This window comes from Rhopalosiphum maidis, chromosome 1, assembly GCF_003676215.2.
Source record: "Rhopalosiphum maidis isolate BTI-1 chromosome 1, ASM367621v3, whole genome shotgun sequence".
Classification (NCBI taxonomy): Eukaryota; Metazoa; Arthropoda; class Insecta; order Hemiptera; family Aphididae; genus Rhopalosiphum; species Rhopalosiphum maidis.
The window spans coordinates 73,269,159-73,291,863 of NC_040877.1; the positions used below are offsets into that span (position 1 = coordinate 73,269,159).

General features: G+C 28.1%; 1 protein-coding gene across 2 annotated transcripts; it reads left to right on the forward strand.

Moving 5' to 3' along the window:
* Positions 1-959: 959 nt before the first annotated feature.
* On the forward strand, positions 960-18,239 carry LOC113549889 (endoglucanase A-like). Of its 2 annotated transcripts, none has more exons than XM_026951397.1 (9): positions 960-1,380; positions 9,588-9,795; positions 12,307-12,402; positions 12,629-12,811; positions 13,612-13,789; positions 13,906-14,068; positions 15,163-15,327; positions 15,413-15,552; positions 16,817-18,239. In XM_026951397.1, the coding sequence occupies exons 1-9, from the start codon at positions 1,360-1,362 to the stop codon at positions 17,127-17,129; spliced, it is 1,467 nt and encodes a 488-aa protein (XP_026807198.1). In that variant the 5' UTR covers positions 960-1,359; the 3' UTR covers positions 17,130-18,239. The 2 variants fall into 2 exon arrangements, with proteins under 2 accessions (XP_026807198.1, XP_026807197.1); XM_026951396.1 differs by having other exon boundaries at positions 960-1,364.
* Positions 18,240-22,705: the final 4,466 nt, after the last annotated feature.

The window sequence follows — 22,705 nt, forward strand, 5'->3', positions numbered from 1 at the left end:
ATACTTGCAGGCGAATCACTTTTCATAGTGCCTAATATTTATATTATCCATACATACCATTTTATTTACATTCAATGACGTGTTTCAGTTTTTTTTTTTAACGCTTTTCTCACGAATATATAATATTATAATAACATTTAAATAGAGCACACATCATTGCACGTACGTGAAATAGTTCTACACACAAAAGCCGAAAAAAATAGCAACTTTTTTTCTTGCTTCAAACGGTTTTTTTTTCTTTTAACGAGTTATGTTAATGATAAATCAGTGATATTAACCTTTGCGGGTTTCGGGTGAAAGCAGAATATTATTCAGCGTACTTCGATATGTAAAAATAAAATTTCGGAGGAGTAGGGCATGAGTTATAGGCATTTAAAATATAGACATGAAGTGGTTTAAGGGTACCCTGAAAATCTAATGCTCATATAAACACTATAATAACTTATAAGTGGCTACTCGCCCGAAATTTGATTTTTACACATCGCAATACTCCAAATAATATTCTGCTTTGGAATATGAAATCGAGAACCTAAAAAATACGGAAAAATTATAATTTTTTTATAACATGCTCGACTTATTATTAATTATAATCATTATATGAGTTAAACGTTAATTGTTTTGTAAATAATAAGACGTGGTTCGTGTTAAAAATAATCGCCTGGCACGTTATAATATAATATATAATCGATCGTCTCGATCCCGTCGCGGAACCACCGTTTGCGTTTGCCGATTTGTCCGTTTAGCCACCCCGTTCTATATAAAAATAGTCAAAACCTACCTATCGTTCTGGCGGCGAACGGACTGCTTTGTTTGACAGTTCCGACGCCGCCACCGTCACCGCTGCCACCACCGCCACCGCCGCGTCTATTATTTTTTCTCCTGTCGCCGCCGCCGCAACAGCGTTCGATTTTATTTTACTCGTCCGTCTTCTCGACTACTTAAACGCTCGTCGTCGTCATTATTATTTGGTCGAGTCTATCTCCACAGTCGTTGTCGTCGTCGTCGTCGTCGTCGTTCTCACCGTCCGTGAGATATAACAATATATATATATATTATATTCATTTTTTTCGTTTAATTTTTTTCCCCGACCGATCATCGTCTTCGTTGTCGTCGTTTTCCTACATCGTAGTAATAATATTACTATTATCGTATTCAATTATCGTGTTATTTCCACGTCATGCAGGACTTGTATCGCCTTCTCCGCCGCCGCCGCCGCCGTCACCGTCGTCCGCAAACAGCCACGGCAGTCTAATAATTATTTATTAGGATAACTATACACTATACAGTGCATGTTGTTAAAGTTTATTCTGTTGTTATTGTTTCGTGAACATCACTCGACGCACCAGTCACCACTCGGTCATGCGGTACGTTACGACCGTGGTAAGGCCCTTTATTCTTGTCATTATCATATTAATAATAAATATAATAATATTATAACCATGCAATGTGGAATAGTAATATACATTTTATTTTAGAATTTAATAATATAACATGTGTATGACATTTTTTTTTTGTTAAACGTTAAATCAATAGATTTTCAAAAAGCACATTGTCGCTTGTCAACAATATAATATTATGCACATACTGTAATTTTCATACCATTAACATATTTAAGTCGCTCGTTGAATATAAACACATTTTTATTGACTAATATTTTGATTAAATCTTTTTATCATCGTGAATGCAATCAAAATTCGTAAACAATTTGTATAGTAATATTTGTACTGTATATTCAATTTACTTTTAAAAATCAATAATTAGGTATTATATTTACATTCCTATTTACAATTATATTATAAGTTAAAAAAATACGACCTTCGGAGTTGTACGGAAAGACTACTCAATAATATATTTGTGGCAACTACAAAATATTTTTATGAGAATTAAATTTCACACTCGTTCAAAAGTATAGATATGTGTATTTAATTTTTATTTTAAGTCAATATTTATATGCTTTAGACTTAAGTTGAATATACATAAAATATATTATTTATATTACATCATTGGGTTTATTTATTACATTTTTATTTTTAAAGGTAATTTGCATATTTAAATGACGCTTTTTTACTAGAAAAATTATATTTGTAATCTTTAAAAATGTATTATTAATGTGATCAAAACCAAATTGTAATTTATTTATTTAAATTGTCTGTCACGAGTATAAAATTCGATTATAAATCCACCGATTTGTCACTAGAAAGTTTGCAGATAAGGATAAAAGCTTAATTTCTTATAAACACACATAAAATATTTCTTTACGCAGTCATCGTTATGAAATTATATTAGTTGCCATGCAAAAAACTAAAAATATGTATGTGAATAAATTTAGAAAATATATTTAGATATTATTAGTAATAAAACAATAACGATTGAATAATGCAAATTATTTTCTACTTTCCCATTTAGTATTGGCATAGTAATATATTAAAGAACATGACGTATATTACCTACTATTTAATGTAGTTTTTAAAACTGTGATAACATTCTATAATAACAGAAGACTGATAGGATATTGTAAGTAGAAGTTTTCTTCATCGACAATTTAGTAGGTATAAATTATTTTTAATTTGTATCGTAAGATGTTCATTTCAAAAATCATCGCGCTGACGAGGTTAATAATAATATACTAAATATTTTATTTACTATTATTTCATAATAATTTCCGAGAACCGTTTGCCATGTACGTCTTAAATATTCAGACGGGTTTCAATGATCTCGTATACTTTTACCACATCGATAGATCTGGGTAATTTATAAATTATTATATATTATATGCTGGACTCTGGAATATCTAAAATCTAAATAGAGTAGAGAATTATACATTTTCTTAAATATTTATAAATTATTTAAAAACACCTCGTACGTTTTGACGATGATCTTGTATAGGTACTTTTACTATGTTTGTTGTACGGCCAGTTCAAATAGGTTATACATTTATTATAAAAATATCTTAAGCTATATAAATACTAAATCGTTTGTTGTGTTCAAATGGATTTTTAAAAAAATAATAAATAAATAATGTTTTATGTTTATATTATTATTGTTTTCACTGTTTTGTAATATATTAATTTGTTGCCCAGTTCTAAAAAATGTAATCAATTGATTGAGGTTTATATTTATCACTGCTTAACAAGTTTGAAGTTATAGGAATAAGTAATTTAAAAATGTTTACATAAAGAACATTTATTTTAGTGTGATATACATACAATTACTATAGTCGTATATAAATATATTTGTTTAAATTTCATTTTTATTTAAAGAAAACGTTAACTATAGTAACAAGGTTTTAAAATTCCATTTCCAATTTCTACATTTTATTTGTATTCAAATAATAAAAAAATAAATAAACACGTGTAAGACTTAGCATTAAACTATATACAATATTATATTTATATACTTATAGTGTATACGTAAGTACTCTATATTTTTGAACAGTTCATAAGTAGTTTTTAAAAAAATATATTTTTATTTGTAAAATTTAAGAATAAATATTGTACAAAATATAAAACAAATATCATATTTCTAACAACGAATTTGGAGAATTTTTAATATTGATATGAAATATGAACATCGTAAAAAGTATAATGTAGCAAATCTAGTGATAGTAGAACGTTATGTCTCCTATAATTATCAGTAGTATCAATTTCTTTGAATTGTAGTCAAATACACGCCTCAGTTATTTATTTCTGATTTTGTTCATTTTACGTACCTATTTATGCGTATAATACTTTTTAGTTATTATACTTACGTAACTTAAATAATTGAACGATTCGTTATGTGAAATTGAAATACTTTGATATATAAATGTAATATTCTATTTTCTTGCTTACACTGAAACCTAAAAGTCTCAACGTGAATGTGATATGACATAATATTATTATATACTTTCACGTGTAGGTGTTGAGCTGGAATCTGCTGCAATTATTATTGCAATTGATGTGGATAATATTTAATTAATATTTCCTCTGACTTCTTGTGGAATGACAAATATTCACTATTCAAGACTGTAAGTTGTACGACTGCAGTGGTTATAGTTTATTAACGTCTCTAAAATTAAATCTTAAACTTAATAATGCAACATTTGCAAACAAATTAACAATAATTATAATAATGTAATTTATTGCAGTTCTAAATTAGATACAACCAATATTTGTCGTTTTGTGTGGATAATATAACTACATTGGGCTTGAATCTAGGAGTAATACAACTCTATGGAGTATTATAGAAGAGCTATATTTATTTTCAGGAAAAATATAGTTATAACTTTAGAACATAATAGATTATAAATAAGATTTGATAATTATATAACCAATTTTATTTACAATTTAAATTCATGGATTTGAATTAGTATAGACTATTAATTGAATAAGTACACAATGTACAACACTTCCAAAAGTAGGAATTCCTTTTATAGCCTACCTCTGGTCCATAAAATATCGTTTAGCTAGCTATTATTGATTTAAACACTCATTATTTCGAATAATAGGTATTAACGTTTTCGAGAAAAATCTTTTTTTTTTTACATAATAAATTTAAACTCTAAAGTCATACCTATCAAAACAACATTTTGGAAAAAAATTCAAATTTCTATTGGTTTTTTTCTTTTGCAATGTCAACATATATTTATTTATTTATTTATATCTTTTATATTTGAAGCAGAATTTGTTTTTTTATGATTGTAATGGTATATCAATATTTAATAGTGAACAGATAATTATTTAGCTATAACTTATAGTAGTATAAGTATTTAAAGTTTGGATGATCGAAAAAATTGACTAATTAAATGGCCAAGTGTCGTTGTATCAACAATATTTACGAATCTGTTTATACACATTTTAAACACCTACTATTAGTACTTATAAATTATAACTAAATTACTATTCGTTTGAAAATTGATTTTTATAAAATTCGTATCTCCATTTTTTATCAAAAATCATACTTTAATTTCAAAGTATTTAGCCGTTATAATTTATAGTAGCATTAATAGCCATAATCCTTATGAAATTATGTTTTTAACTTTCACAGATGTCACTCAAAATTCAGATAATTAACGTAAAAATGAATTTAATATAATTAATTTGTCAAATTAAATAGTTTAAAAAATTATTATTAATGCGCTTACAGATCTTAATAATGTGTTTATTGTAAATTATTTGTAGATAATATGTTTTGTTGAGTTGTACAGATAGATGTGCGTGGTTACGTATGTAAACACATACATATGTATTACCAGTAAACGTATATAATAATTATAACGTGTTTAATGTTATATCGGTAAAATAAATAAGTATATAAATTATAAATAAAAAGTTTAATAATATAAAAAACAACAATATTATCAAGTATTTTATAGAAATACGAGTAATTGTGTAAAGAACACATGATACTTAACGTAGACGTAACGAAGTGACAAATATTCTACTTAAAATACACAAAATTAAAAATATAATATTATTATGTAGTCGTTCAAATAAAAGTAAGGAATTAAAAAAAATATAAAGATAAAAATATTTTTTCATATTAACTTCAAAATAAAATATTTTCAAAAAGTATTAACATTTTTGAAAATATTGAATATAAGGTTAAAATAATGGTCAATAGAATCTCCATACAAAAAAAGTGCGTTCTACATTTGGTTACTCGGAATGATTATCTATATTATATAATTGCAGACCACATAATAAATCGTGATTACTTTTTTCCATTTTTCTTTTAATATACAAATAAATCAAAATCTCTCTAAAATATTCTTCACCGTTATAGGTGGAAATATTTTCTCCATCAACACGTCGAATGTATACATTATATATTTTTTCGTTATATTATACTCCAAAGCATGCTCTAAAGACATTTTTTTTTACGTTTTTCGCTTTGTATTGTGGTTAATCATGTACGCAAACAGCAATAATATGAGTACATTTTTAAAAAACAAAATAAATAAATACCTATAGCACAGTCGAGTATTTTTTAACTTTGTTATTTGTCTCAAATCTCGTGTTACGATTGTCGGGGTTCACCACGCGGCGCCCATATCTGTAAATTAATTGCATATCATAATATTATTATGTTACACGTAATGCGTAAACAGAGAGTCCGACCATTGTCTGACAGTTTTTAAACCACAACATTTTTCACATTACCTGGAATAATACATTAAACACTTAACTCAGGCTTTGTTTTATACCAGATAAGTTTTTACAATGGAATACAAATGCCGTTGTATTTTGTATATAAAGTTTGGTACGACTAATAAGAAAACAGTGATCTATAAACAGAAATTTAATTAAATACGTATTATAGAATCTACTCGTTTAAGATAATCAGAAATAGTAAATATTTTGTAGGATATAAAATTAAAATAAACAATAAAAACGAAGAACATGCACAAAAAATAAATCGTAGATTAAAAACTTGAATGAAAAAGACAAATGTCAATATTACAGTGTATAGATAAAAATTATAATTATTAAATCAAACAATAACTAAATTAATGTGTCGAAAATAAAGAGTAAAGATACATTTTTTTCCAAAAATTGATGAGTGTTAGTTCTTTAGATGTTTTAGCAGTTCTTAAAGTAGAGACTTTGATACATTCAGTTTCTCGGTTTGCATATATCTTTTTAGATTTTTATTAGATCTAATAGCTATAAGCTGGCACTTACGTACATGTATGGTTGATATTAATTTTTGGCGGAATTTCAAATAATTTTCAGTAAATAATTAATGTTTATTGATAGATGAGGCCTCCAAATATACGTAGTTTAGTTGTGCATGACACAGATTCATCTGAATTTCTGACATATAAGCTTAACATAAATTCAATTATATACTAATTTCTAATAATAGTTATCAACTGTTTTTTTTCATCCGTGTTATCATATTAACTGACAAATAAAAAAAAATATTGTATACATATATAAAATCACTTTTCAAGGGTTTTAGTGAGTGGGAGTAGTAGTATGTCTATCGAAGGATCTAAGTGGCTATAAACATTTTTCCGACAACAATTTCGCAACAAACACGTAAAAATTGGTCCAATCGTTTTTGATTTTATTGATTTCGGATATACCAATAACCAACATCTGTTTTTATAAATATAGATATTCTGAGAAATTTGGCGCATAAAATGTACGCTGTCGTTCAAAAACTTAAAACTAATAACGATAACAGTATTAATTAATTTTTATTCAAAAAAAAAAAAATGAGTTATACCTTTAGGCTAAAATAATCACATTTTATAGCGTAATACGTATAGTGTTCCCATTAGCCATTACCTGTTTTCTGGTGATAGACATATAATTATATGAGTTCTGCTATAACTTTGCCATTAGTGTCCAGACAACGTATGAGGTATGAATACCATTTCTCTACTAACTAACATTGGGTGATGATCGAATTGAGCTGTGTGTGTGTGTGTGTACAGCAATATACAACGATCAAATGCTGTAATTCGCGGCACATTAAACACCTATACAACCGTGAAATACGACGCGCGCATGTCGCAGAGCGTTCAGAAATCATTCGCTTTAAACATAAATAATGACAACCCAATTCTATAACTATAATGTATCCGAATCTGCGAGTGTGAGAGGTTAGAATATTAAAATAATAAAATATTATTTCATATGAATTAACGGACGATTGTCACATACACCCAACCTGTTCCGAAGGTCGCAATATTTCTGTCGCAGACTTCGGCGTATTATAATTTATAATTATTATAATTATATATGTTATATAGGTACATAGTGGTTGTTTACAACACGTTTCAGCTCCATCACAATTTACCCGAAAAAATATTGGTTTTCAAATTAAATTCTAAAACCCGATTTAAAATTATTTGCAATATCTAAATTAAAATAATTTAAGTCATTTTTGTACTACAATGATAATGGTATAGATACTATCATAGCCTCATAGCCAAAAAGTTCAAGGGATTATGTAGGGTATTACATAAAGCGAAATAATATGAGTATTTAAAAGTTATAATATTTTAAATACGTAGTAATTAAAAACTTAACAATACAAATATACGTGCATTTCTGCAGAACAAACATTTTGCTGTTGTGCGTACATCAGAGATAGGGGAAACAAGAAAACAAACGGGGTGTTGAATGATTAGGTACATCCTCTTAAACATTAAAATAATAAACATGCGTAATCGCCTGTCCGATCTCCAGTTATGTTAAGTAGAGTGGCGTGCTCACGGGGGGGGGGATCAGGGTGTCATATCCCCCCCTGGATTTTTTTGTAATGATATATTATCTACATAAAAAAAAAAATTAGGTCTGTGACAAGTCAAAAATGAATACCCCCTCCCCATTTAAAAAAAGCTGAGCATGCCACTGGCTAAATATAACTATGGCGTTTAAAACCCCGTGTACAATGTATTATAAACGTATCAGGTGAAGTGTGAAGATGTGGATTTTCTTTAAAGTATTCGATTACGTGAACATTTCCGAAAATTATAGAAGTTACTGGGATATGATGCATACATGCTATATAGGATGATAATCGTTTCAATTTAAAACGTCTAGACGAAATGATTTTCGTTAACACATTTTGTTCGTATTCAGTATAATATTTTAAGTGTTGCGCGCAAGTGATGGGCACAACATTCACAACATTATTATATTATTGCACGTGAAATATGGAAGTTGAAAATCGTGTACATCACCGTGATTGCAGTTATATAATATTATAGTACCTGCCTTCGTTATAATAACATACCGTCGTAGTAATGAATCCTATTGGATTTTATTGATGGTGTCTATGCTGCGTGTAGGTGATTAACGGTCTACTAGGAAAACGTATTGTGTCAGCAAACGAATCATGTACGATTTTCGTTCGTAACTTGTTGCTATCGAGTGCCAGCGAGGGACACGAATGAGAAAGATACATTAAACGATAATTAATCACTGTGCACCTTCGAACGTTTTCATATTTGTTTTCCCTGATATATATTATATAATTAATACACGCGTACATTAATCATCGCGGTTCAATAACGTTCCATGAACCATTAGTTTGACAATAGTCGTCAAGAAAATTGCCCTATCAGTCATGTACTCTCAGGCGTATGTGCCTAATAATATATTGTTTCGCCAATATCTCCGAGGTCCGTGACACTACAATTTCTATTATAGTATGTTGTATTTTATAATTTTTAATTTTTTGATAGCCAAGTTTAGTATAGTGACTCAAACGATCGTCGAATTTAATAGATTTGTATTTGGCTTGTTAAACTTCGTTTAATATTCGGTATTCTGTATTTATTTTTAATTATTTTCTTCGAATCAAACATACAGGGTTCGGATCATTTACCACCACTGATTTATTTATCATTAATCGTTATTGTTTATATTCTATAAACCTATAAAATTATATTTTTGGTTACCACTTGAAATATTCTCGGAATACATTTATGTGAATTGAATTTGTTTTAAAATTGAACGATAAATGCAGTTTTGTCATTCTTATAAATATGTTTAATAATTAATTTATTTTATTTTAGCCGTAACTTTGATAATACCTATATATTATGATATTTTCAACACTAATTACTATTCATAATACATGTTCTGCAGATGAACCGTGTTATTTTGGCGTCGTTCCTTTTAGCCGGCGTTGCGAGATGTTACAATTACGATGAGGTATTGCGGTTGTCACTCATGTTCTACGAAGCGCAGAGGTCGGGTCACCTGCCTGCCAACAACCGCATCCCGTGGCGGGCCGATTCCGCGATCACAGACAAAGGGCAGAACGGCGAAGATTTATCTGGAGGATATTATGACGGTAATTTTATTACCACGGTAACGATCACTGCGAAACGTTTTAGGCTTCAGTGAAAAAGTGGGAATAACGATTATATCTATAATGCCTACATGCACGATAAACTATACGAACTCTTCGGTCTAATATTGGCTGGCATGGCGCAATGTCATTTGGTAACGCGCAAGTATTACATGTTAAAATATCGACACTGCGGTGTAATAGTGAATCGCGGGGCCATAAATGAAAACGATTTTCGGGAGGAGGAGATTCCAACATGTTTTATCAAATAAAAAAATTAATTATATTTGACATGACACGACCGTCATAATATATATATATATATATATATTGGTAAATGTTCACAATTGTTCTACTTCTTAAAATACCCCTTTACTCCTGCAGCATGTTGTGTCCAATATAGGTATCTTTATACTAACGCTTTGCCAGGACAAATCTTAAATAAAAACAAATTTTGTGTACGTGCACCTACTGGCTGTTAAATATACTGAAGTTTTGTTTTGGGACATTAATTATAAAGATATTATGTCGGTGCTCTTGAACACTGGCAGTTTAATAATAAAATGTTCATATACGCTATTACCGTAATAAATGTGAATAACTCTAGGATTTTATTAGTTATTAGAAATATGAAAACCGCTTGAGAAATCTTTAACCAGGAAAAATGTCAAGGACTGCATCACAATAATATAATCATTATAGGTGTATAAAATATCAAAATTCGCAATAATAATAATTATTTATTTATTTTTTTTACAATCGTGTTGTTATATTCTTGGATTATGATTTAGGATGTACACGACGTCGTGTTGTTTACGGAGAAGACGTACGCTTTTTACACAATTCAATTATTATTTCATCAACATATTTTCAATCAAATACGTTATTGACATTATTCATAATAAATAATAATATACATACATTAAACAAACGACTACGGTGATGAAGATCAACAATCATAAATAATTATATAACTATATTTATTAATAATTATTACAATTGGTTAACAATCAGCACACTTTGTTATTGATAGAATAAACGGTAAAATTAATTTTACGAAATGGCGGTTTAGGCCGTGAAATTTGCACTGTGTAGTACCTAACCATTTGTCCAATTAAATATTATTTTTTTTAACTTTTTAAAATAATCGATCTTCTACAAATTTCAGTTAAATTTTAATCATTAGCTCTGGGTAATGTTGTTTATTAAGTTAATTTTTCATATTACAATGCCGAAAGCGTTTTGAAGATTTACTGACGGATAAAGAACATAAAATGTATATTAGCCTTTTATTTTTTGATTGAACTTATAAGTTATATTGTACAATGCTAATAAGTCGTAAATACTTAATTTAAATTATAATTTATTACGATACAGAATAATCAATAGGTATTACATTAAAAATAAATATTCAATTTTATTTTTATATTAAATCAATGTAATTGAATACATAATAATACATTAATAAGTATTATGTTTTACTTTTATTTTTGTACATGCATATTTTCGTAGGATATTTAGACAATATGGACATAATATGGTTTAATATAGGTACGTCTGTTACAGTAATAATACATACAGAGTTACTGTTGTGGATATTGTTTTTTTTGCGAAGGCATCGTTTATAAATTATTGTATTCGCGGACATATGGCACATTAAATTATTTTACAATATATTTATGTTTAATTGTCAAAATGTTTGATTAAATATTGGCTATTCTCTCAGCGTGCATTTGATAAATGTCATATGATGAATTAATATTTAATTTTATTAGAAGACACGTGTATTATTCCATAATATTAAATAATATTATAATGTTTATATAAGTTTATAGCATACACACATATATATATATACACATTATATGGAATGTGTCAGACAGATGTAACTGATTATAACTTAATTGAATAAGTAACCTTTATTCTTATACATTTTTAGTTTTTTTGTTATTATACATTTTTTATATTATTTATAATAATTTTTGATTGTAGATAATTTAAAAAAATTAATATTTAAAAGGATAAAAATGTATTACATTGTAAGCCAATTAGATTTGCCAGAAATTTCTGATACACTTTATAGTCTATATAATATAATATACATATATTTGAATAAATAAATAATATGACAAATATAAATCAGTGGCATAATCCTCTTTCTACGCCAAATAATGGAACCATACTTTAAAGTAGACTAACTAGAGCCGTATAAAGACAATATCTTTATCTATAGTGGCGTACTTACTGGTGTCAATATAATTTTTTTTTCTTTTAACATATTTTAATAGAAATATATACAATCTATAAAACAGTTTACAATAAGCATATGCGTGCGACAAGGTAGATACGGGTTTGAATGCTTGAGGCAAGTAGCTATTCCCAGTAGTATTGCACTCAAAAAATGAATATAATATAATTATTAATAATTGTAATAATAATGATTTTTATATTGTTAATTTAACAAGATACTATTGAAACCTATAATATTAACGAATAATACTATTATTGTTTTAGCTGGCGATTTTGTAAAATTTGGCTTCACTATGGCAAGCACGACAACTATTCTAGCATGGGGATACTTGAGTTATAAAGAGGCATACGAGGAAGTTAGTAAGTATACTTAGTGATTTTTTTCTGTTACCATATAATTACTTGCTCTTACCTATTTGTATTAAATTATTAAATCGTATACCATTGCGGATGTAATCTTCAGACGTTATGTGTCAAATAAAAATACGTTGATATTAAAAATTATTATATAGCAATACTATTACACTAAAACTGAAATAATTTCTAAGAAGTTTATTATATATAATTTTTTTATTATTCACTATAGACGAATGGGAAAACGCATTAGGTTCAATACGTTGGGCCGCGGAGTACTTTATCAAGTGTCACGTTAGTGATTACGAATTCTATGGACAGGTGGGCGACTTTAATCTGGACCAAGGTTTTTGGGGTCGACCAGAAGACATGAATATGTCTAGGCCATCATACAAAATCGACAAAAATCGACCAGGTAAAACTCTTATTACGTGTATTAATTAACATCGCGTGGTTTATTGGAATCGCGGAAAAACCATGAAAATAAAAACTAAAAATATATATTTTACTACTATCTCATATTTTATTAGACATTACCACATAAGTTCTAATTTTCTAATTACACATTTTTAGATCAATAATCTCACTGACTAGGTGTTCTGGTTTGGTATGTACTTGTACTTATATTTTAAACGACGAATTTAATAAATTAAAAAATAAATAAATGAATTATAGATCATAAATCTAAAAACAAAAACAATTGGTCAAATAACAATTTGGTTAATCAAATAAAATAAAAAAAGTTTAAATAATAAATATAAATTAGACAAGATCTAATTTTTATAACACGTGAAAATTATTTTTAAAGTCGTAAAACATAGTAAAAATATAAAATATTGTTTATATTCTGTCTAACGAGAGAACACACTGTTAATTTTGATCTCTGTGCATCTCCACAGATCACCCAGTCATTTATAGGCGTATCTATGATATGTGATATTATTTTACTCGACAGAGTAATAACATAAAAAAAAATAGTTGTTTGTATATACATTCGACTACTTAAATGCAACATATAATTTGAATTAAAATGATTGTTGATATAAATTTGTAATTAGAATGTCTACTACAAAAGCTCATGTATATATAATAGCAAAATAAATAAATTTGTTCTTTATTTCCATAGTTTTATTAAACTTTTTTCCAATTGTCATTTTTTGTTGCGGTCATATTAGGCTCATACATCATATTTATTATTCAATCTAATTTTTTCAGGTTCCGATTTGGCCGGCGAAACGTCTGCCGCTCTTTCTGCCGTGTCGATAGTATTCACCAAAATCGATTCCAATTTTTCGGCCAGTTGCTTAAGTCACGCTAAACAACTGTACCTATTCGCTACTCAGTACAGAGGCCTCTACCACGACGCCATTAAAGGAGCGGCGCAATACTACGAGTAAATCATAATTAACACTTTGTCCTCGATTCATTCTATTCGTTCTATTCGATCGGAGGCCAATGTGATCCGATTCAAATAGTCAAATGTGGAATCTGTTGTTTTTTTTTTTTTAGATCGACAGATTATGGTGATGAATTAACGTGGGCCGCGGCATGGCTGTACAAGGCCACAAAGGAATCACAGTATTTGGACGACGCCGAATACATGTACATGAAGTACCGACTCAAAGAACGGCCGAACGAATTTTACTTCAACAAAAAAGTCGCAGGCGTACAGGTGCAGAATCCAAACGGCTATATTATAATATGTTTTATAAAATTGTGTAGAATGCAAGAGGGTCATTTTGTATATCGCAGATTAAGTGATTGTTTCAAATTACATTTCACCCGAGAATAAAAGAAACACTAAATGTTGATCCATATAAATTAATTTTATCCATATAATGTTCATGTAGGTGGAGTTTGATGATACTAAGCACTTCATATAATTTAATAGCTTCCCCAAATACGCACATAATTATTATAATAATTACATATTGAATAATAAAGTTTCGAAATGTTTTCTTCAACATGGAGAAATATTGGCCGAGAAAAAGCTTCTTAAGTTTGATAATTCTGAATATTGAAGAGATGTCGTTTTTGAGATCCTATAGCTTATAACCTATAAGCTTACCTCGCGATTCTAAATGTTTTAATAATATTGCTCGTGTTTAAACCAATCGGCGCGCGGCGTGTGCATTTTCCCGTTTGCGTTTATTGACGCGAACTAATTACAATTATCGCCTATTTAGACGTTAATGGGGTTTCATATCGATCGTTTTTAAGGAGCTTAATATAGCCAATTTTTTCACGTTTATGTGTCAATGATTAGGGCTACAATAACTACTAGAGTGTTTGTTTGTATTTGGTAGTAAATACGATGAGTTGATAACAGAGCATACCGCACGCAAATACTCATTTTATCAATATGTGGCAACCGCCAACCACATAATCATATTAAAGTAATATTTTTTGCTCACCATACCAAAAAAATTCTAGTTATATAATAACAAACCTAATTAATTTAAAAATATATTTGAAATTATAATGAAGTTCACTTCAGCTTGATTATTCTACATTTTTTATTTTCATCATTTTTTTATTCCATAATATAATGAATATTATGTTAAAATTTTTCAAATTGTATAGTATAAAATCAAATTTAATGGGGTGAAAACAATTGATATTCCAAAGAGTGATCGAATATCTGATAAAAACAATCAACATTTAATTCCATTATCATATAATAATAACAATATTTACATTGTTAAACATTAATAATACTTTAGTTTCAGAAACTGAATAAGTCTAACTCTGTAAAACTGATTCTAGGCACTTCTAGCCGAACTGACCAATCAATTCGAATATACTGAAGCAATTCAAAATTTTTGCGATTACAATTTATACGTTCAGAAGAAAACACCCAAAGGATTATTATACATCGAAAAATCTGGTACATTGTGTCACGCTGCAAACATCGTGTTCTTGTGCTTGCAGGTATATCGGCACAACTCCTTTGGTGGTGGTTATTCGTGTGGTAAAATATCAATTGTATTATATAGTAACTTTTTTTTCTACGTAGGCAGCCGATATAGGCATAAAGTCAACGCGATACCGAGAATTTGCCAAACAACAGATCCACTACATACTGGGAGATGGAGGACAAAGTTTCGTGGTGGGATTTGGTAAAAATTACCCATTACAACCGCATCACGCAGCGAGGTAATGAAAAAAATTGATATTATATAAGTATTAGTGATTTTTAGGGATCTCTAAAAAAATAGAATTTATATTATTAACTAGAAAGCTATGTATTAATTGTGTTTTTACTCATGACAGTTACATATTATTATTTACATTGTTAAATGTTATATTCCTTAGGTTTTATTTGGTGAGGCTTGAGATTTAAATACATTCTTTTAACCTATATGGCTATATATGTAAATAGTAATTAGTAATATATTTATTTACATGCATTAGAATACGTAAATTACGACAAAAAAAAATATTACCCCTTAAAATATTACAAATACTAATTTTTACAGTTGTACGCATATAAAATTGCTTTTACTCGGGTACTTATTCTCATTAAATCATTTTTTTTTAAAATTGGTATTATGAGAAACTAACACATTTGACTTAGTTTCAATCACTAATATTATTTGTTTAACTTACTGAATTAAAAATATATGTAAGTATAGTGTTTAGTAATCACAAATTTTAATATACGCTATAGACTAAATTCTAACTGTTCAAATTAAGTGTGCAGTACGCTTCAATATTTAGGTATTTTATTAGTTTTTTCGGCGAAATAGCATATTTTTTTGCATATCTTTGTAATATTTCTAAAATGTAGCATCCTGCAGAATCTTTGAATCCAAGTTCTCATTTGAAGGATTGTCTGTGGTTTTTATTGTTTAATCAGATCTCAATTTTTTTTAGGTGATTTTGTACATATTATAACTGCAATATAACTTTTCTTATCATTTGTGTACTATGGTTTGTCGTTATGACCGAAGTGTAATAAAGATTAAATACCATTTTAAGATAGCTAGGTATAGGTGTTCGTTTTCTTAATCGTCGGGTAATTTAACGATAAAGAACTGATACGTCATTAAAGACGACAAAAGTTAATATTAATTTATTAAAATTTATTTTTAGTAGTAGATAAATTAAGTATTATACCTAACTAAAAAACTAATAATATTTTAAAAATAATATGCAAGGCGGAGGAGGTGCACTGACTGTCTCTCTACCCCCATTCTCAAAGATGACATCGTTAGTTGTTACCAAGAACTAATAACAGAACTGTTATTTCTGAGGATTAGGTCGAGTAATATTTTTTTTAAGAAAAGTTTCAAGTGTTTAAAGCAAGCAGGTCGCGTCCGTCCACTGACTCGTGTTTGGTTAACAATAATAACCAAACTGATAATATTACGTATAATTCGCATACCGACTGTTTCACTATAATATTGTCGATTTGCAGCTCGTGCATGGATCGTCCGGCTCCGTGTGACTGGGAAGCGTATCGGAGCACCAAGCCCAATCCACAGGTGCTGTACGGCGCGCTGGTCAGCGGACCCGACGAGAACGACAACTATAAGGACCTACGGGAAGAGTACATCTACAACGAGGTGACGTTGGACTTCAACGCGGGCTTTCAGTCAGCCGTCGCGGGACTCAAGCAACTGGAATTGCAGGCCAGTCGAAACAAGGCACTGTCGAACATCAATAACGAAACGTTAAACGGAAACTGGACCGACGTGCTTTCCACCGCATCCAACGCGACGGACGCGTGATTTTCCCGGGTCATCACATTTCACTTCTGTTTCTTCGTATTAAAATTAAAAAAATGTATATGTTTTCTTTGAACCGAAGACGACGAACCCGTGGTCCACGAAATATATCACCGCCGCATCATCGCAACATCCAAATTTATTATTATCGTTGACGGCGACGAGAGTCGCATAATAGACACGCGTATAGGTATTATAGTACACGGAGAGGGGCGATAATGGATTTTGATTTTGCGAGCTCATTATTTCTATTCTTTGAGGAATAATTTTGAGGGCGTGGGAAGGGATGGGGGGGGGTTGATGGTGTATTGTCGATAGATTTTCGTCATACCACCGTTTCGAACACCATATAACGATATTTAATAATATATGATATCATAATTATTAGAGACGAGTTGAATTTCATTTTTTAAGAAATCAAATCGAAACATAATATTTTTTTTTCTAACTGTTCGAGATTAAACCGGAACTATCGTACATTTTTAACGTTTAAACTTTTATTGAAGAATAACACGATAATAAAATCGTATCAACCAACTAAAAGGACTATATGGGAAATACGATAAATAAAAATAGTATTCTAGTGTGTATTTTATATTAATACCGCTATCGAACTTTATTTATTTTAAACTTTTTGTGTTGTATTCGATTTTGAGTGTGAATTTCAATCGAATTTCGAATAGTTCTGAATGTCCGAGAACTGGTCGTAAAAGTATTATCGATTGTGTTTGGCTGAAAATTCTTTAAAAGCCCATGGTAAAAGGTGGTATAAACGGATACCGGAGTATTTAACGCAGCGCCGGCGCCAACATTTTCGAAATAACAGTATTTTTGTGATAGGTATCGATGACTCGTACGCCGCGACGCCACCGTCGTATAATAATACAAAATAATATTTTGATAGATTAACGCGGTGGTGTGTATTACGTTTCGTAATAATGATTTCGTGGAAATATACTGCCCGGACTCGATGTTCTGATACATAATATAGGCACTTACACAAGCTATGTGGGTACGATACGAGTGTATACTTTTTCGTCCCAACTCAGTGATAATATGTTGTTATCATTATTCAAGTCTTCGGTGATATAAAAACATGTCAGATAATTTTTATTTTGTGTTATTTATTTATGTTTTGTAGTAAAACTTTAGATTATTACGAAATATATTATATTATATATATATATATATATATTTTATTTAAACAAAACTTATGTGTTTCTGTGCAGCGTATTCCTATATTCAAACTCACATATTTTTTTAATTCGTCATAATACTATTACTGCGTCGAGTGACGTATTTAAGGTTTTTCCGCCTATAGGCACTTTCCAATTTGCCGCCTCCCTCCCCCTTCATCCTTCCTACAATTATTTATAAAACATATTTAAATATAAAATTTATTATATTATAATTTTATATTAAAAAATATACATTATTAATGAACATTAAATTACAAATATTATAAATTTAAACTTTTTCTTCTACTTTTTTCCTCGGCAAATGCATCAATTAACTCATCGCAATTTAAAGTCGACAGTAAATCCGTTTCGATATTCAATATAGCCAAACTATTGAGTTTTTCATTACCTATAGTCGATCTTAAATAATTTTTGATTCGTTTAAGACATGAAAAAAAACAATCAGTAGTATAGTGAGAAATTGGAGTACAAACATATATTCTAAGTGCTATATCCATATTAGGGTACAAGTCCAGTCCGTAAGAGAATATTCTCGTAATAATTTACACATTTATAGAGGAAAAATGCAATTAATTTGTTTATTTGAAGACTCCAAATAGGATTTAAAATGTATACATTCTGTTGAAAATGCTTTTTCAATATCATCTTTGTAACATTCTTGTAACTTATTGTAATAAGTTATATTAATGTTGTTTTACAAAGTATTTTACCACAATTTGCTTTTAAATTAATTTTATTAGATAAAATAATATGACACAACTAAGTTTCACCAAAAAATCGATGTTTACGTGAGTTTGATTTTCTATACTCTTGGAACTTTATACCTTTTTAGACATAAAATAAATACATACTAATTATTGTACTGTGGACAATCTGCTACCCGCTGCGCCAGGTGACGTATATGTATATATTATTTACGATGTATAAAATACGCGAGACCGCCAATGTATAATCTTCATATTCTCAGACCCATTTTGTAGAATAATAATTTATATTTATATTAATTGTATATAGCGTTTTACATTTTTAACCGGTCGATTACCCGACTAATATAAGTTTTCTCGTAGGATTTTTTATCCTTAACAAAAATAAAAAGTTTTCCGAAAAGTCACTTTAATGTTCTATAGTTGTTTGAATTTTGATTTTTTATAACATTGGATATTCATTTTACATTTCTTTATTGTAGGAATTTAAAAACAAATTACTATAGTGCTTTGAAAACTTGACCAATTATTATTGTTTGCATTTTTTATACAATACATTATAATTTTCAAAATATTTTGACTATACACTTATAGGATATAATAAACATAGCATAATTGCATAAATAAATGCATGTATTACGTCATATATTAGTATCGAAAACTATCTTAGCATATAAATTAGAACCTATCGATTAATTTTAAAATAAATGAAAAATAGTGTGACTACCTATGTATTTTTCCTAAACGGGACAGTACCGAAACGTGAATGGTATAGTCACTTGTGTATAACGAGTCGAATGTGAATAACTGATTGTATTTAGAAATTAATTTTATTGATTTTGTAAGTCGTTATTATACGTAGGTCATAATCTATTAACTATCTGGTATGCAATATTAATTTAATGATTAAACTTTTCAACATTTGTAAAATTATTAATTATTTAATTCAGCCAAACCGTAAACTAATAGACAAATAAAAATAAAGACTTCAAATAAGTTAACTGTCTACTGTTTAATAGGTGATTACATGTAGACTAGGTTAAGAATGTTACTATAACAAATTTGTTTAATTTAAATTCAATATATTATAAAATATAACCATTGTGTACTATGTAAAATTATGCTGGTCGAAGTTGGTCTTGTTTTTGGTAAGATAATTTATCAAACAACTATTGAAATAATAACATTATAATTTAGCTATATAAAATTTCGGATGTACAATTATTATAATTTTATGCACTATGCAATATATTAAATATTAAAAGTCCCGTATGTCAGACACCAAAGAAATAATAATAATAATAATAATTTTATAAAAAAAACATAATATGATGTATCATATTATCATAATATAAACGACAATCGTTGTCATTCGTAGAAGACTATTAATAATTCTAATAGTTTTATTGAACAGTCTTTAATGTATGACAAGTGCTCTCATTTTTATAGAGTATTTTCATAATTCCATTTTGAAGCGCAAAGAAGACGAATGAAGAAATAAGCTAGTTGTTTCTTCGGCGGTGGTGCACGTCTGAACTGTAAATGTGGTACAGCTCGATTTCGCCGAAGAGCGTCGAAGAATACTTATGTAAGTTTATTTTCCCATAATTTTGGAATATTAAATTTATCTTTTATAGTTAAAATAAATATGTATTGACTTGTACAAGCTGATACAATTGGATGACAAACTTATACTTTATTTCCGATCGTCCAATGCAATGGTCGGCAACCAATGGACTATTGTATACGACTCGCTTTAAATTCTAAAACGACGAATTTTTTTTTATTTTAAAGTTTTAAACAATATTTTTTACATAATAAATTTAAGAATATACAATTTTTATTTTTTTCTTGCCCGCAAGCAGCTTTTAATTTGTGAATGTGGCCCGAGAATTCAAAAAGGTTACTGAACACTGATCCAATGTATAAAATGGCTAAGAATAAAATTAAGTCGTCAAGTATATCTTAGATTCTAAGTAGGTAAAGCAATGAATTTATAATTATTTGACAAATATATAGTTTCTTTTCTGTCATAAATTCTTGTAGCAAATATGATCTATATAATATGGTGGTTAGAAGTAAAATAAAATAAAAAATTTCGAATCTTACTTTGATACATAATATTGAAAAAACAAATGTAAATATTACAAATATATTTGTATAATATCCACAAAATTAATTTATTAATTTAGTTTTAATTCAAAAATGCTAATTATAGAATATTGAAAAATTTACCAATTATCTACATTATGATTTCTCTATAGATAAATTGTATAATTTAAAAAGCATTTTCACTATTGAAAACAATTAAAAATTATAGATGGGCAAATATAAAAAATTAATATTAATATTTAAAAATCATCATTCAATAATTTACTGTAATCAAAAATCTATAGTCACGTTATATTTTTATAAATGTTTAAAATTAAAATTTTAATTAAATTCGGGTTAATCTATTTAATATGTTCAAATTATTTTTTTCGTTAAATCTTCATATAAATATTTTCTTTTTATATCTACAATTTAAAAATATTATATAGGAATTCTCATAAGATATTTTTAACCTAAAACAAAAATAAAATGTTTACTAGAAAGTCATATTATTTTTTATGACTGTTTGAAGTTCAGTATTATACCTAAACCATATTAAATGTTTATAATACACATTAAAAATAATTATTTTTATCAAACAATTTTTATTATAAATTATTACAATTTTTATTATTAAAACAGCGGTAAAAAACCATATGTTCCGTTAAAACTCCGTAAAAATCCTCAATAACACAATAAAAAGACGGTAAATATCATTAACATTTCTAATAATTCGTTAAAAATCCATAAAAATAACTTAAAAGTCCTTAAAAATCCTCGATAAATCCATTTATAAGACTCAGATCTAATTAATTTCCATAAAACTTCACAATAATTCCATACAACAACGGTAAAAATCGTTATAATAGTAAAATTCTTTAAAAATCCATAAAACTCCTCTATAACACCTTTTTTTTTTTTTTTTGAACATCATAAAAAAAAGTAAATATCTTTATTAATCCTTAATTAATCTTCAATAAGTTCATTTAAAAGACTCAAATCTCGTTAAAATCCATAAAAAATTACTACAATTCAATAAAATAGTTGTAAATATCCAATATATTTATTAAAAATCATTAAAATTCCATAAAACTCTTCAATAATACCATAAAAAGCGGTAAATATCCATAATAGTCATTGAAAACCCATAAAAACTATTTTAAAGGATTTTTAGGGATTTTAAATATTGATAAAAATAATATAATAATAATATATAAATAATATATATAATATATATATAATGATTTTTAGGGCTCCTTTATAAAATTCCTTAAAAATTCTCAAGTAATCCTCAATTACGATTTTTAACGAATTTATTGGATATTTACTGCTCTTTTATTGAATTATAGTGATTTTTTATGAATTTTAACGAGATTTGAGTCTTATAAATGGACTTATAGAAGATATTTAAGGAATTTTATGTATTATCTTTGACTTTAATGAATATTTTCCGCTGTTTAAGGTCTTATTGAGGTGCTTTATTTATTTTTAAAGAATTTTAATCATTTTACCTTTTTTTTATGGAATTATTGAGGTGTGATATAAAGTTTAACAAGATTGAGTCTTTTTAATGGAGTTTTATGGA